This window comes from Podarcis bocagei, assembly GCF_964188305.1.
Source record: "Podarcis bocagei genome assembly, chromosome: 11".
Lineage (NCBI taxonomy): Eukaryota > Metazoa > Chordata > Lepidosauria > Squamata > Lacertidae > Podarcis > Podarcis bocagei.
In genome coordinates this window covers 64677014-64692246 of record NC_138136.1, presented here as the reverse complement: position 1 = coordinate 64692246, position 15233 = coordinate 64677014, and the positions used below count along the sequence as shown (strand labels likewise).

The 15233-nt window shown below is 50.6% G+C and overlaps 1 protein-coding gene across 5 annotated transcripts in view; it reads right to left on the bottom strand.

Moving 5' to 3' along the window:
• Positions 1-3028: 3028 nt before the first annotated feature.
• IL11RA (interleukin 11 receptor subunit alpha) overlaps positions 3029-15233 on the bottom strand; it is a 148421-nt gene continuing 136216 nt past the window's right edge. For 4 of the 5 annotated variants that reach the window (XM_081213086.1, XM_081213083.1, XM_081213085.1 and 1 more), the window contains 7 exons: positions 12743-12906; positions 11602-11765; positions 10437-10578; positions 9543-9638; positions 7819-7918; positions 5817-5899; positions 3029-4052 (listed from right to left, as the gene is read on the bottom strand). In XM_081213086.1, the coding sequence (XP_081069212.1) occupies positions 4036-4052; positions 5817-5899; positions 7819-7918; positions 9543-9638; positions 10437-10578; positions 11602-11765; positions 12743-12906 (766 nt within the window). In that variant the 3' untranslated portion in view covers positions 3029-4035. Of the gene's footprint in view, positions 4053-5816; positions 5900-7818; positions 7919-9542; positions 9639-10436; positions 10579-11601; positions 11766-12742; positions 12907-15233 lie in introns of those variants that run through there. The other variant, XR_014012879.1, reaches the window with a different exon arrangement.

The window sequence follows — 15233 nt, the reverse complement described above, 5'->3', positions numbered from 1 at the left end:
AGCTGACCTTTCCAACTCCCTCTTCCTGGCCAGTTTGGACATGCACAAAACTTCTCCCTGCAATGACCTGCCAGGGAAGTGATGTGTTAGTAACTGTTGCTTAGGTTGTCAAACCAACCTGTAAGCCAGTCCCACAATTCACAAGAACACAGGAAGAGCCGGATGGATCAGGCCAATGGCCCATCTAGTCCAGCCTCCTGCTCTCACAGTGGCCGACCACTGTCTCCTGTGGCAGTGAGTTCCACAGTTTAAATCCGCACTGCATGAAGAACTTTATCTGTCCCCAAACTCTCAACATTCAGCGTCACTTGTAGTTGTTAAGAGGAGGGGGAGAAACTTTCTCTTTCTCCAATTTATCCAGGCTGGGCATCGTTTTGCAAACGTCTATCATGTCACCTCTAACCCCAAACTTTCCTTGAAGCTAAGTTGCTGCTGCCTGAGAGGCATCTGCAGTCCTTTCTGAGGCGCTGAGCCCTTCCTCCCCTCCGCCTCAAAACAAGGAGGTTCCAGGTAGCCTTTCCTCCAGCTGGCAGGGAGCATCGCTTTGACCCCCGTGCTGTGGTCCAGCCATGCCAGCATCCTGGCAGGAGAAAGTGTTCCTGGCTATTTTTAGCCTCCCCACCTCCTCTCCCCTCCTGTCATCTGGCGCCTGCTGCCGCCGCCACTGCTTGCCTTCATCTCAGGAAGTTTCCATCGAGTTTGCTGCCTCCGGGGTTGGCACCGGCCAGAGACTCCTCACCGCACAGCTGGCCCCACCTCATCCGCTCGCTGGCTCTGGGGTGGTGGGTTGGCACGGCCAAAACGTGTGCGAGCGATTGCTCAGAGGGGCCCGGAGGCAGTGGGAGCGCAGAGGCAGGAAGCCTTGCCCAGACCCACACCTTAAACCCGTGAACCCGGGATTTGCGGGAGACAGCGCAGACTAATTGCACACACACACACACATTCCAGAACAGAAGCACCCTGGGGAACATGTGCATCGACACACTCCCTAAACACGACAGGCAATTTGTTCACCTCGCTCCGCAGAACCAGGCCACATACACACAACCGCAGAGCATAGGAAGACCGTGAGTGGAGGCTGCATTTGAGGCCAGGATCCGTCTCAGCGAGCATCTTGTCTCCCTCCGCAGCCAGCCAGGTGCTTCCGGGACTCCCATAAGTAGAGTGCAATGGCCACAGTGCCTCCATCCCCAACATTTGTGTCCTGAGGTAGACTGCCTCTGAAGATGGAGGTTCTATTGAAGGTATTGTGGCTGACAACCACCACTAGACCTCTCCTCTCCTGTGCTGGACTCCAATTCCTATCAGAACCCAGCCAGCCTAATTTTGATGGCCAGGACTGATGAGAGTTGCGGTCCAAGGATGCCGGGAGGCAAACCATCTCTACCAGTCTTGTGCTAAAGCCCATAGATGCCACCACAGCTTGTAGCAAAATGCTTTGCAAGGAGACCTTTCTGTCTATCCTGAGTCTTTGTGGGAATGCGCACCCAATGCCTGCATGCAGAATAAGCCCTTGGCCACCTGGGAGGGCGTGGAAGTCACTGAGTTGCAGAGAGGAAGGTTTTCTGCTCTCCCCCTGCTGACTTGCAGGAGGGCCACCTGTCAGAGATACCGTATTTTTTTCTCCATAAGAGACACTTTTTTCTTCCTAAAAAGTAAGGGGAAATGTCTGTGCGTCTTATGGAGTGAAGGCGTGGTCCCTGGACCCGAATTGCCCAGGGGCAAAAAGCAGATCATGCTCTCTTTTTTTGAAAGAGGGAAGTGGGTGTTGAAACAAAGCCGCTGATCATTTGCCGATCGGGGAGAGAGATAAGGGACGCTAGAGATAAAGGAGGCTGCCTGGGAGGGGGGGAAGCCCATGGATCCTCAGGATTTTTGCATTGGGTCACCCCAAATTCACCAACAGATCACATGTCTGTGGCCACAGCATGAACCACAAAAACCATACACCCACTGTTTCGTTCCGAATATTTTTCTTGTTTTCCTCCTCTAAAAACTAGGTGCGTCTTATGGTCAGGTGCACTTTAGTTGTGGTTCCTGCATTTCAGAGAGTTGGAATAGAGGACCTTTGGGGGTCCCATCCAACTCGCCGATTCCTCCCACTGCTTGTATCTCCAAGAAACCCAACAGGAAAGCTCTCTCTCCCATCTCAGTTGCCTCCTGATCTCTGTATTAATTGTGTGAAGAACGTATGCATCTCTCTCTGTGTGTAGGTGTGAACCCACAAAAAGCGCCTCCTTCTCCCAGAAGAGGTACGGGTGGCCACCAACTTGGAGCGCTTTGAAAGAGGCTCAGGGGACCCCCCAGGAGACACAGCTTCCCTTGGCTACCAGCCACGATGGCTCCAATGGCTCCGTTCTGCCGGCACAGTTCTCAGCCGCTGGGAATGGCCGGTGGAGAGAGGGCAGTTGCCTTCCGGTCCTGCAGGGGGATGGACTTCCAATTTGGCCCCCTCACCGGCCACCGTCAGAAGGGGAACCTGGACTAGATGGGACGCTTTGAGCTGATCCCATCTAAAGGCTCTTCTCTCCTCCAAGTCCAAAGCACAGAGGGGTTAAGTGGGGGGGGGTCTAGGGATTGGAAGGGGCAGGCTGGCATGGCGGAGAGGGGGCAGAGAAAAAGGGCTACTAATCCCACTCCCAGCCCCCTCCTCCTCCAGGGTCTTCACCTTCTGAAGTCCTAGCAGGTGTTTCCCACATGCTGATCATCAACAGTGAGAAACATGCTTCCTTTTTATTAACCACCCCCAAAAAACTAAGATTCCCAACCCACACCTAACAAGGTATTTCCCAGCTTTTGTGTTACCATCATATCTGAATCTGCACCCACAGCCCCGCACACAGGATCCCGTAAGGAGCTGCCTCTGAATGCCAGAGCGTGGAAGCCTAGTGAGCCCAGCCTCCTTGCATTTCCAGCACGCTGACAGTGTGCCAAACTCTTCTTTGGGTGCAACGCTCTAGCATCCTGCTTGCTTTGCCCTGAAGTTGAGCTGAACCGATACACGCAGAATCTGATGTCCTCCCAGCTCTATATGCTAAATATTCATTGCAACAAAGAGAATTCAGTTCCAGGTTTCCAACGCTGAGAGTAGCTGCATCTGTACAAGTTTACACGCGTGCACACGGACGGACACACACACACACACACACACACACACACACACACACACACACAGATGGCCGCCCTCCTTCAGGGCTGGGGACCCTCCAAATGTTTCTGTCTTCCAGCTCCCATTATCCTAACTGGGGCTGCTGGGAGCAGTGACATATTGAAAACCCCCAATTCCATAGCTCTGCCATGCTGGTTCCTTGCCTTTGTGGTTCCTGGGGAGGCTTTTGCCATCGCCTCGCCCCCTGAGGTCTCCCCCTGGTTGATGCTCCCTTCCTGGAACGGGGTGCAGGATCCCACCCCCAATCCTCCATGCCCTGCAGATGCCACACACACATACACCCCTGCCATGCCCTGCCTGGGCTCCAGGGAAGCAGGTTCCATAAGCGATGCTGCCTTTAGACTCGGGGCAACCGTGGAGGGAAGGGCACTGTACCCCAAAAGTCCCCCTGTCCCAAGAGTCATGCTCTGGCTCCTTGCGGGTGATGGGGGCACCAGATTGGGGGTTTGTGTGGTCCTTTTGCCCCAAGCTGTGCCAGCCAACACCTACTGGCGCTGACGCCCTCTGCCAGGCTCGGTGGGCAACGAAATCTCAACATTCTCCTCCTCCTTAGCTGTCCAGAGGCTGTCGGTCAGTCCCAAAACAGCATTCAGTCTGCATGTGGAAACAGGGGGAGAAGAGGAGGTCTGGGGGGGGCTGGTGCTCAGCCAGTAGGGGTGCCCCCCAGGGCCAATACACCACCCCAAATGTCCTGTTGATGAGCTTCTTTCCCAAGTGAGTCCTTCCATGGTGGTGGGGTCAGTAGAGGGGCGTCCTCAGTGCCCCCCAGTCAATATGTAGCTGCGACTGGCGAGGTCAGTGGCGTTGATGTCCCTCTTGTTGGCGTGGGGGGTCTGCTGCCAGTGGGGAGGGGGGAAAGGTCCTGGCTACAAGATCTGAGCTTCTGCAGGAGGGGAAAGAGAGAAGGAGGAGCAGTCATAGAATCGCCTGAGAAAAACATTATTGCTTCGACAAGCCAACCGAGATGCCCAAGAAACTGGTGCGAGTTTTTGTTTGTTTGAGAATTTTAGCTTTCTCTGTGTTTTAAACTATGGTTGCAGATTTTTCTCAGTGACAACATTACTGTTCTCCAGCGCTTGCTAAAAAGATCTCCGGTTCAACAATCCCGCCCAGAAGTTTAGAAAGTTGATGTGAGTTTTAATGGGTTTTGAGTCTATTGTCGATTGCATCTTTTGTGCATTTTAAAGACTTGCTTTTACACATAATTTAATAATAATAATAATAATAATAATAATAATAATAATAATAATAATAATAATAATTTATTATTTGTACCCCACTCTGGGCGGTTTCCAACAAAGATTAGAAATACATTAAAATACCACACATTAATAACTTCCCTGAACAGGGCTGCCTTCAGATGTTTTCTAAATGTCAGGTAGTTGTTTATCTCTTTGACATCTGATGGGAGGGCATTCCACAGGGTGGGAGCCACCACTGAGAAGGCCCTCTGCCGGGTTAGTGTTTTACTCTCTTTGTAAACCACTTTGATATTTTTTTTTAATTAAAAAAGAAATTCAAGCTGTGTATAGATTTATGGGATAAATGAATGAGAACTAAGAGGGCAATAGAGAAAACCAAACAACCGATGTGCAGGGAGAAGGAAAAACCAGAGGAGAGCCTCTTGACATCAGACAGACCAGCAGCCACACTGAGGACTAGAGTCCTCCGTCCTCCATGCCTTGCCTGTGCTCCCTGCAGCAGTTGATGCTTTAGTTGAGATTCCTGCATTGTGGGGGGTTGGACTAGATGATCTCCAGGGGTCCCTTCCAACTCTGCAATTCTATGAAATCTGCTAGCCTGCAGGCGGTTCTTTGCTGCAGCCCCATCCAGGAAGCCGCCTGAGCCCTTGGGAAGCTCCGTCACGCAATCTCCCTGCTAATGTCTCTTCTGCTCAATGCTGCAAGCTTGCAATGTCTACATGGCTGAGCTCCCAGGAATGGCCAGGGGGCTCTGTGTGGAACATTTTAGGTAAAGGGACCCCTGACCATTAGTGAGCTCCAGTTGCTCGGTCCCTGCTCCTGCCAACCTAGCAGTTTGAAAGCACATCAAAGTACAAGTAGATAAATAGGTACCGCTCCGGTGGGAAGGTAAACGGCGTTTCCGTGCGCTGCTCTGGTTCGCCAGAAGCGGCTTAGTCATGCTGGCCACATGACCCGGAAGCTGTATGCCGGCTCCCTCAGCCAATAAAGTGAGATGAGCGCTGCAACCCCAGAGTCATCTACGACTGGACCTAATGGTCAAGGATCCCTTTACCTTTTTATGTCAGAGATATAAAGGGGAAAGGAGACAGAGTGATCGTCTCAGAGAGAATGGACCACGCTTTTAGAGTTTAAAAGGGGTGGCGGATCTTCTGTTTTCAGGTAAACAGAAGTCCAGGTAGGGTTGACCCCAGAATCAAGGCCCAGCCCCTGACAAGGGAAGCGGGAAATAAGGAAACCCACCCAAATTCAGACGGCCTTGAATAGTCAGCAGCCAGCAAGAGGGTGGCCTGATCCTGCGGGCGCCAGGACAATGCCAGAGGGAGGCTTCCAGCCAGAGGAGGTCTGTGCACTCTGAGGTGGCGATGCTCCTGCCCCATCCCCTCTTGGGGGAGCATCTTGTCCCCCTCCCCTTCTTCGCCCTCCCCACAAGGCGCTGTACTCACTGGGCAAGGCCTTCATGTGGATGGCAGCGGCAAGGAGGTCGTGGTTTTTCGTGGCCTCTTTGCTGTGCTTCTTCATTCGGACCCTGGGAAAGATGGGGAGGGGAGAGAATTGAGGCGGGGGGCGCTTAGCCATGGGATGCACGTTTAGCCTGGAAGAAAGGAAACTGAGAGGAGGTGGGCTAACCAGCTGCAACTATCAGAAGGGCTGCCCCATGGAAGGTGGGGAGACCATGTCTTCTCCTGCTCTGGAGGGGAGGACCGGGGCCAATGGATTCAAATCGCAAGAAATCCTGACTCAACACCAGTAGGAACTTTCTGACCATGAGAGCTGTTCGGGAGTGGAACAGGTCTCCCTTGCAAGGCGATAGACTCTCCTTCCTTGGAGGTTTCTAAGCAGAGGTTGGGTGGCCGTCTGTCATGGATGCTTTCACTGAGATTTCTGCATTGCAGGGGGTTGGACTAGATGACCCCCAGGACCCCTTCCAACTCTACAATTCTACAATTGTTTTGTATTGTTTTCATAGGATTTTGGTTTTTTCGTTCTTGCACTTTTTAACATGATGATTTATTAAATTTATATACCGCTCTCCATCCGAAGACTGCAGGGTGGCTTACAGCATATAAACAAAATGCATGACATAATAATAGAAAACAACAATATCCCCCCCCCCACTTTTAAAACGCCCTAGATTTGTTTATATGCCACCTTGATATTTGACAGGAGGGGGCTATCTGCAAATATATTTTTATTAATCTGAATTGGTGGTTCCCAGAGTGCGTGGTATTCTGGCCACACTAGCTGGGGGGGGGGAATTACCGGGGTGGGGTGCAAATAGGCAAGGGGGCAGCGGGGGCGGGGGAGGCTGGAGGTGTGAATGGCTAGAGACTTTTAAAAGTTGGCATGGCCGAATCAAGTGCATCCGTTTTGCTGCATTAAACTAAACAGTTTAAATTTGATTTTCAATAAACGTGCATAACATGGCTACTGTTTTGGATTTGATTGTGTTACTGCCTTCCTTAGTGGGTTGTGCAAACTGTAACGCTTTTTATAGGGTATTGGGTGGTGTTAGGGGCCTAGAGATGAGCTCATGGAACCGAGAGGACAGTGGCCCAAAAATGTTTGGGAGCCGCTGATCTAAATGAATGAACTGCCCAGGTTGTGGCAGTTCGCTGTGTTCTGCCTTCTGCTCTGGCAGGGCCTTTCTGAGGCTCTTCCAAGCAAGGCCAACGCAGTCCAGCCCCCTCTCTGCCCATCTGGACTTCCCTTCCCCGGAACTGGAAGCCTTTATTCTGACTCTCCCACCAGCTCCAGCCTTGGAGACACAACCAATTTGCGTCTTGTTTTAGGTGGACGGTCTCCAGAATCGGGGTGGATTCCAGCCAGCGAAACACAACAGGCCAGGCTGGGAAGAGGACGGGGCAAGGACACAATCACAGAATTGTTGTGTTGAAAGGGGTCCAAAGGGTTATCCAGCCTGACCCCCTGCAGGATGTGGGGCTGGAAGTGGCAGCCAGACCTTTCCCCCGTCAAGACTTCCCACCGGCCATTACCCACAGGTAACTTCCCCTAACGCACATATTTTTGCAAAGCGATTTCCCCTAATAAATGCATTTTTATCCACACTTTATCCCGGAGTACACATTACTCGACTGGAGAACCCCACTGCAAAATTCAGAGATGTGGGTCTGCGTTTTGATTTGGGTGCTGTTTCTGAAAGTGCGAATCCGGTAGGCTGGCTTGCCAGTGTGAGCAGACTCATATCTCTCCCCCGTCCCTGCTCACAACTGGGGGGCCACCACAGAGCAGGCCCCGCCTCCCATCGCCGTAGGTTGAGCCACACCCACTTACACAACCGCGCCAAGGGCAGAAGCCAGGGTTTGAGGGCTCGGAGGCCCCCCAAATATGGAACTGGTCCTTCCCAAGGAAGGCGCTCCAGCAGAAGTGTTGGAAAGGAAGGGCCTCATCCCCTCCGGAGAGAAGGGAGGGTGAAATCACACTTACCACATCAGAAAGGCGAAGACCAGAATCACTGCCAGGACGAAGAAGGCAAAGATGCCCAGCGACACCAGAACCGCCACCTTCTCCGTGGGGTCGCTGTGGCCTGTTAGGGGCAGAAGGGAAAGGGGTGTGATGGCCTGGGACTCGGGCTTGGATTCGTAACAAAAGGAGACTCCGTCTGCACCGCATCCTCTGCCTCAGGCATCATCTGGGGCCTGATCCTGAAGAGCCCCAGTCTGCACAGGTTCCCCCACAACAAGCACCAGCTGGGCCGAGTCAGGGGCCTGATCCTGCCCTGGCTCCAGATGCGGGGATGACCTCGTTGCCTCCAGCTGGGCCATCACTTACAGCTGCTCCACTACCAGTTGGGTCAGGGGAGGCTGAGGCGGCCCCTGGGTCTAGTCACCCACCGACGTCTCCCGAGCTGCAGAGACTCAGGTCTGAGAGAAGGAGAGACCTGAGTGCTCGCAGGAGGAGTGCTCACCTTTGGGAGAAACAGGGACGTGAGTCGCTGGGGGATCAGGACCGGCCATTACCCCGACAAAGATAAAAGGCTGTTGGATCCCACCCCAGGTTGTGGGAGCAACATTGCTGTGTGCCAGATCCTGCCTGAGATCCTGTACCTGTCCTTGCCTGGTTTCCTGCCTCGTGTCCTGCCTTGGCCCTGTCAGGCTGACTCCCAGTGGAACCTTTGGATTCTGGATCGGACCTGGACCACGTTTAATGGGTTACCCCCAGGCCCAGCACAAGGGGAGGCTTTGTGGGCTGCCTCTGTAAAGGACGTGCCCTCCATCACTGCCCAAGTCCAGGGCAAGACCTACACATGCCTGATCCTGCAATGTTATCTACCAGGACCCCACGGAGAGGCTGAGGTCTGAGAAGCAGCCCTGTCTTGAATGGCTGGACTGGAACGAAGCCAGAACCACCACTGTCCATAGCAGGTGGGTTCAATGGTCTCAGAATTAAGTGTCTGGACAGTAAACACAGGACAGGAGGGTGAATGGGCCGGGATCACGGATCTGCCACAAAGCCCAGGGTCTTGGGTGAGCAGGATGGGTGCAGAGAGGCCACGGGGACCCTTACAGGACGCAGCTCATGCCCAAAGACAATGCAATGGAAGTTCATAAACAATGCCTGGCCTGGGGAAAGTGGAGAGGGCCAAGTTTTCCTCCCTCTCTCCTAACAGAGAGGCTCACCTGGTCTTTAGGCACCAGACATTGCTCTTTACCCTTCGGCCCTTCAATAACCGATGGCCTGTTAAATGGGGGCGGAGACTGTTGTTATGATTTTATGATTATGCTGTGCATTATTATGTTTTTATTATTGTGCTGTGTAAACGTTGTACGCTGCCCTGAGGTCTTTGTACAAATATAAATTGAATGAATGAATGAATGATACTAGAATTTGCGGACATCCAAAAAAGAGGAATGTTGGAAGTTTCTCCCCCCCCCCTCTCTCTCACTCACTCTCTCATATTCCCCTCTCCCCTCCTCCCCCCTCTGGCTGCTGGCCTGTCCTCCTGGCACAGAGCACTCTCCGGGGATGAGGCCCCTTTGGGCACTGACCTTCCCAGGGGGTCTTCTGTTTCACGAACACAGTTGGGTTGCAGAGAGCAGCCTTTGGAAACAAGGAAATACCAGCCCCATCCCTGTGCTCAGCCCCTTTGCATTTAAAGGTCAGATAATGCCCCCCCCCCCCAGTTCTGGGCCTGAGAATGAGAGACCTACCAATGGGCCCATTGTTGGGGGCCAGAGAAGGCTCCTCTGCTGGTCTTTCTGCCTTGATGGCTGCAGTGGCTGTTTCATTGGGTACCAAAGTTTGTCCTGGGGAAAGAGAGAAGCATTTTAGGGGAAAGAGGGAGATGACAGAATTATGGCTCCCACCCTCATTTAATCCACACAACAACTCCGTGAGGTAGGTTAGACTGAAAGGCAGTGATTGGCCCAAGGTCACCCGGTAAAAGCTTCTTGGCCAAGTTGGCAAACAGTAAAAAAGTCCAATTCTTCTTCCTTTTAAAGTGGAAATGTAGCAATTCAGGACACATCCAGACTTCCTTTTGTGTCACTTTTCTAGGTAGGGGTCTGCATTTCAAAGCTCCCTGCCCAAGCATTAATAAAGCATTTTTTTTTTTCCTTGTTGCTTTCCCCACGAAAACCCACTCTTTACCATGGAAAATATATATGCAGAAATCCCAAATTGCTGTTTGTTTTGATTCTGTGTTAAAGAATGGGTTTTCCTGGGGAAAGCGCTGAGGCAGGCAAACAAACAAACAAACAAACACAAACAAACAAACAAACAAATGCTCAGACACAGACCAGGAAAGTGCAGACCTGAGTCAAGAAAGCACAGAGCAAAATTTAAGTGTAGATGAGACCTTGTGTTTTAATCCACTTTATTTGCACTGCAGCCCCATCCAGGAAGCCGCCTGAGCCCTTGGAAAGCTCCGTCACGCAGGATCTGAACAAATTCCAGGTCTCCCTGCTAACGTCTCTTCTGCTCAATGCTGCAAGCTTTGCAACGTCTACAAACGTGAGGTTATGGTATGTGCTTGGAACCCCCTTGCAAAGTGCTTCCTTCAAACAAGGCACATGCCCCCCCCCCCAGCTGTGAGGGCTGCTTACCAGTGGCCGGCATGGCCCACGCTTCAGGGGTCCACTCGCTCCAGCTCCCAGCATCCAGGAAGTCCTTTGCGCTCACCTGGACCACATGCAGCAAGCCCAGGAAGACATCTGTTATCACCTCGGACACGTTGGCCGTCTCCACCTGCAGATCCGGGACACACACAATGGGCACCTGCAGGATGAGACCCCTACTCTCTGCTTCCCAGAATGTGGCACCCTGTCAGGCAGCTTTTTTGTTTCTGTTTTTGGGAGGGGTGCTCTCAGCTCATGCCACCAACCAACAGCAGGCCATAGATCTGTGAGCCGTGAGCCCCTGCGGACACATACTTCAAGATTGGCGACGGTGGATAAATGACCTTGGGGCAGATCCTGTCCACCAGGATCGGTCTTCTTGGAAGGGAAGCCCTGATAAGAACCTCATAAATACAGAAGCAAACCACCGGCCCATCTAGTTGTGCTAAACTCACAAGCTCACAATCTTTCCACAAAACCCTGAGCACAGCTGGCTAAACAGATGTTCCATGGAATTTGGGGAAAGAGCTGCCAGTGAAGATTCACAGAGATACTAAGAATCAAGGAGACTTTATTGTTAGTTAACAGAAGTTTGCATTTAAATCCAGATATTTTTGGAGGAGAAGGTGATGGGACAATGGAGTTCTGGCAACAAGGACATTCATAAGGACATTGCTGTTGTGACCAAGATACCAATGTTGGCATTCAACGCTAACAAATACAACACAGATTGCTGCTGATGACACCCAGCTTGGCTTCTCCTTTACATCTGCAGGTGAGGCATTGGAAGTGCTGGACCATTGTCTTGCCTCAGTGACGGACAGGATGAGAGCCAACAGTCTGATGCTCAACCTAGATAAGACTGAGCCACTGTAAGTGGGTGGCTCCCGAGACCAGATAGATGGGAGATCGCCTGCTCTTGATGGGGTTACCCTCCCTCTGAAGGACTGGGCGAGTAGCTTGGGGGTCCTCCTGGATCCTTTGCTAGGTAATGGGACTGGCAAATTCAGCAGACAACAAGAGCAATGAAATAATAATTCAACAACAGGCCAATGCCAGGCAGCTGAGCCACAGTTTCAGAAGCGGGCAGGCAACACTCCTCTTTCTGAGCATAAGCCCTGGGCTCCATCCGCTCCTGCTGCCCTCAACTCACCATAGCCCAGGAAGTGGAGGTGACGGGTCGGTATCGCACGCGGAACTTGAGCAGGAAGTGAAACTCCTTGGTCCAGCTGGAAGGGTATTCCCAGCTCACCTGCAGCTGGTTGGGCTCTGAAGGCACTGGCTCTACCCGAAGATGCTCTGGTGGGTCTGGCTTGACTGGGGGACAAAGCAGAGGGGTGTTGCAAGCGCTGGAGGTGGGCAGTGTTGGGATTTGGACTATGTGCCATTCTGTGCAGCTTCACAAAAAGCAATTAGAAGTTGGCCAAAAGCCAAGGATGACTGAGCAGAGTGGAGTTATTGGACCTTGGATACAGCTATACCACTGGGTGAAGTCTCACACAGGCATGATGACTTCTGACCTTACTGACTGGATAGTGTGGTGTTCTGGGTTCTGAGAGTCGTTTGGAGTTTGTTGAGAGACAGCTAGTAAACGTCCGTATCTGTATCTGTTCTTGTATATAGTACAGCGGTACCTCGGGTTACAGACGCTTCAGGTTACAGACGCTTCAGGTTACAGACACTTTAGGTTACAGACTCTGCTAACTCAGAAATAGTACCTCGGGTTAAGAACTTTGCTTAAGGATGAGAACAGAAATCATGTTCCGACGGTGCAGTGGCAGCAGGAGGCCCCATTAACTAAAGTGGTGCTTCAGGTTAAGAACAGTTTCAGGTTAAGAACGGACCTCCGGAATGAATTAAGTTCTTAACCCAAGGTACCACTGTAACTTGTAGAGTCTGCTGTAAATAATAAACACCTCTAAGTAACCAAGTTACTAGTAGCAGCGTCTTGTTCCTGCTTCGTCCATCCTGCCTGTAACTAATTGCTTTCTGGAACTCTGCGCATGCTCTGCTAAGGTCTGGCTAAGGTCCTGCAACAGGTCAAAGTTGCAAAACACCAATAGGAAGCCCTTTCCTTGAGATTGGCCGGCCAGCCCTGGAAACGCCGCCCTATCTGATCTCAGCTTTGGACTGATGGTGGGCACATAGTTTGGAAGAAGCATCGCTCCTGGAATGAAAGAAGAGAGCTGCCTTTGAAATACTCCACCCTGCCTACTCGATCTGGACCAAAGAAAATGGCTCCGGCAAAACCAGGACATTGCTGTGCCTCCCCCCCTCCAAAGGACAGGACTTACTGATGCCTTGCATGATGACGTTCAGGAGGTGAAAGTTGGAGCCCAGTGGATTCACCTCCGTCACGTTGATCCAGTAGCCGGACCAGAAGATGGCCTGGTGGATGGTGCAGGAGAACGGGTGGGCAGGATCCTGGATGCAGGGCCCCTCCACAATGGGCGCAGACCTGGCCAGAGACAGAAGCGGGGATAGGAAGGCTTTGGCAAAGACCGTGATCTGACCAGTGAGCACCACTGTGCAACCCTCTATTCCGCAGCCCAGCGCAGGGGGAAATCTGCAGGAAACAGCTGCTTTTCGGCAGCAAGAATATTATTGGCACAAAAATGGAAGCTGCTTTTCGGCAGCAAGAATATTATTGGCACAAAAATGGAAGCAAGAAGAATTATCGACAAAAGAATGGCGGATGAAATTGATGGACTATGCAGAACTGGATAAATTAACAGGAAGGATTCGAAACCTGCAGGACCAGAGATTCTTAGAAGACTGGAGTAAATATACACGAACTATTTGAAAAGCAGTTGTAATGAACAGATTAAGCTCCTAGGACTGCAGGAAGTTTTGTAAGGAGGACTATTTGAAATATTTCAAGAAAGACTATGAGGAGAATTGTTAGTTAATGATAATTAAGAGTAATAGAGAAATTAAGAAATGCAGAATAAGTGATAAAGAATGGGAAATCACCAGAGGTGTTGACGGAAGTCTAAAACATTGTATAAGATAAGATGTTATGTTATATGATTGTTGGAAAAAATATGTTAAAAAAAACATATATATATATATATATATATATATATATATATATATATATGAAACAGCTGCTTTTCTAGGGCCACTCAACAGGGCACAAAGAAATCCCTGTGTTTTCAAGTTCCCCAAATCTCTTAATGGCCACGATTGTGATGATGCAAGAACTGGTTGCACCCCAAGAGACAATCTGCACCTGCCTTTACCAATCGAGTGCTCCCTGGATGTTTTGGGCTACAGTTTCCATCTCCCCAGTCAGCATCCCTGAAACATCTGGAGGGTACCAGCTTGGTGGACTGTGTGGATCTACACAGTCAGAATAATCACATGTTAGGAGTTCCACCATTTCAGAAGGTGAGAGATTTTGTATGGGAAGAGTACCAAGTGTGTCTGGGGGGGGGGGGATAAGATGTTCAAAAGCAGGACCGGAGCACAGGAGCATTTCTCCTCCTGCAGTTTCCAGCAGTTGGCATTCAGAGGCATTTACAATGGAATCATAGAATCATAGAATGATAGAGTTGGAAGAGACCACAAGGGCCATCGAGTCCAACCCCCTGCCAAGCAGGAAACACCATCAGAGCACTCCTGACATATGGTTGTCAAGCCTCTGCTTAAAGACCTCCAAAGTAGGAGACTCCACCACACTCCTTGGCAGCAAATTCCACTGTCAAACAGCTCTTACTGTCAGGAAGTACTTCCTAATGTTTAGGTGGAATCTTCTTTCTTGTAGTTTGGATCCATTGCTCCGTGTCCGCTTCTCTGGAGCAGCAGAAAACAACCTTTCTCCCTCCTCTATGTGACATCCTTTTATATATTTGAACATGGATATCATATCACCCCTTAACCTCCTCTTCTCCAGGCTAAGCATGCCCAGATCCCTTAGCCGTTCCTCATAAGGAATGGAGGGGGAACACAGCCCTCAATAGTCTCCTAAGAAACAACTCAGACCTTGTGATCACAAGATAGAAAAGTATGTTAAATAGCAGTTGAAAATGATATGCTAAAAAACTAATTATATATATATATATATAGAGAGAGAGAGAGAGAGAGAGAGAGTGAGTCCCACAACCTTGGATGCCTTTATTACACACCTTTAGGCACCAGGCAAAAACGTTCCTTTTTAACCAGGCCTTTGGTTGACCTGACCATACCCTTTTAAACTGTGGCTCTTGGGGTGTGTGTGGGTGTGTGGGTGTGTATTATTGGGTTATTTCTTTTATTTTATATACTGTGATCTTTTTATGTGAACCACCCTGAGACACACAGGTATAGAGTGGTATAATATAACAACAACAACAACAACAACAACAACAACAACAACAACAAATAATAAACAACAACAACAACAACAATAATAAATAAAAAACCTGATAAAAACTGAAAGCCATCATTGCGCACCACGACCCTCTGTGTGCCCAATGTGCTGAAGAGCCTTGCATACTTCTGCATTGGGACCTAAGCCTGGAGAACCAGTTTAGCTCTAGACTAGAAGCGTCAATGAGGCCTGCAAGGGTTTTCAGGAGAGCAGGGGAAAGTCAGCCCTACTCTCCCCAGCTCTTTTCCCAAAATGACATCACCATTGTTCAGGAATCTTGCCTGCCAGCGTGATTTGTGTGCCTTGGAGTAAACTTGCACGCCAGGGGTTTCCTGCTTCCTGGCTCAGAGCCAAGACGCTTTTGCATTCCCAGAAGGTCGCAAGCAGGTTGCAAGGAGCCTCACAAGTGGGGAAAGGAAACCGAGACGGATCCT